Source organism: Amphimedon queenslandica, unplaced genomic scaffold (assembly GCF_000090795.2).
Source record: "Amphimedon queenslandica unplaced genomic scaffold, v1.1 AMPQUscaffold_2534_Cont25464, whole genome shotgun sequence".
Lineage (NCBI taxonomy): Eukaryota > Metazoa > Porifera > Demospongiae > Haplosclerida > Niphatidae > Amphimedon > Amphimedon queenslandica.
This window is the reverse complement of record NW_003557131.1, coordinates 1-1,306: the sequence shown is the minus strand read 5'-3', so window position 1 is coordinate 1,306 and position 1,306 is coordinate 1. Positions and strand designations below refer to the sequence as shown.

General features: G+C 34.0%; 1 protein-coding gene across 1 annotated transcript; it reads left to right on the top strand.

Moving 5' to 3' along the window:
- Positions 1–39: 39 nt before the first annotated feature.
- LOC105316274 (ubiquitin carboxyl-terminal hydrolase 15-like) lies at positions 40–1,290 on the top strand (the record flags this gene model as incomplete). The annotated part of the gene is made up of 3 exons (XM_011411098.2): positions 40–108; positions 875–1,135; positions 1,191–1,290. Coding segments are annotated over exons 1-3 (393 nt in total), but the record flags the coding sequence as incomplete, so codon positions are not given.
- Positions 1,291–1,306: the final 16 nt, after the last annotated feature.

Here is a 1,306-nt window from a genome sequence, read left to right as displayed (position 1 = left end):
ATTATTATTATTACGGCTTTACTCTCCATACGCAGGTACACCTCTTCATCAACAAAAAAAGATTTTTGACTCTTTGATGAAGCAAAGACTAGTAAAGGATGATATATGGTGAGTTGTATTGTACTACAGTGTGTGGGTGTATCAAAGGCACTGCATGAAGGAGTGGCAGACGGACTAATATACATGCATGTACTGGTATGCCTTTCATACACCCACACACTATTATACAAACCAGATAAACTACAACTGTTTTGTGTTACTGGATACCTTATGGTTGGAATTTTTGGAGGGACTAAAATTTGGCAAATTGCTAAATTTTGATGATTGGTGAATTTTAATTTAACAAATTTGTGGCCATGTGCCATTGAGCATGTGTATAATGGCTCAAAATGGTGGATTTTATTTTGGCAAATGGCTATCAAAATACCTAATTCACGAAATTTAATTCCCTTCAAAATTTCCTGCTATACGGTATACCTTAAGGAGACAATTATTAGCATGTACTTATTTTAGCAATTTTCACATACTGACATTTCATGATAAAAACTATAATAATTTAATCAGAAATTACCAGACTTAAGATAGCAATTTTTTAATCACTAAAATTTGCTAAATTAAATACCCGCAAACAATTGTCTCCTTAAGGTATACACTCAGATGTTAGTTAATTAGAAGCCTTGGTTTTTAATCAACTAACATCCTCATATATATCCAGTAACCCTCAACATCTAATATCTAGTACTATTGGCACATGGGCCAGAGCCATATCTTGGCTCATGACTAGCATCATAGTAGCATGTTTTCTTGTTTTTTTCTCTTTTGCACTAAAAAATATTAAATTGAACTAAATTTAGATATATTAATTATTCCACAGGTGCCTAGTTAGCTGTCATTGGTTTGAGAAGTGGACCAAGTTCATTGATATTGCCCTTAAAGCTGGAACTGACGGCTGCAACAAGAGCTCTCATCCCGGGCCTGTCACTAACTTCACTCTTATAAAGTTTATCAACTTTCAAGCACCAAAACTAAAAAAAGACTTGGCTGAAAACTTAGACTACAAGTTAATCCCAGAGATTGGCTGGGACCTCCTAATACAGTGGTATGGGATAAGCGAAAAGTCAATGAGACTATCAAGGTATATATATATATACTTGTACACTGATTGCATAATATTTTATTATGTATCATAGAAAAGTTATAAAGGTTCAAAAACATGCAATTGGAAAGCTTATGATTGAAGTATATCCAGTTACGGTACTGGTTCAACTCGTTTTTCCTGAGAGCCCAGATGTTGATAGAATTCATT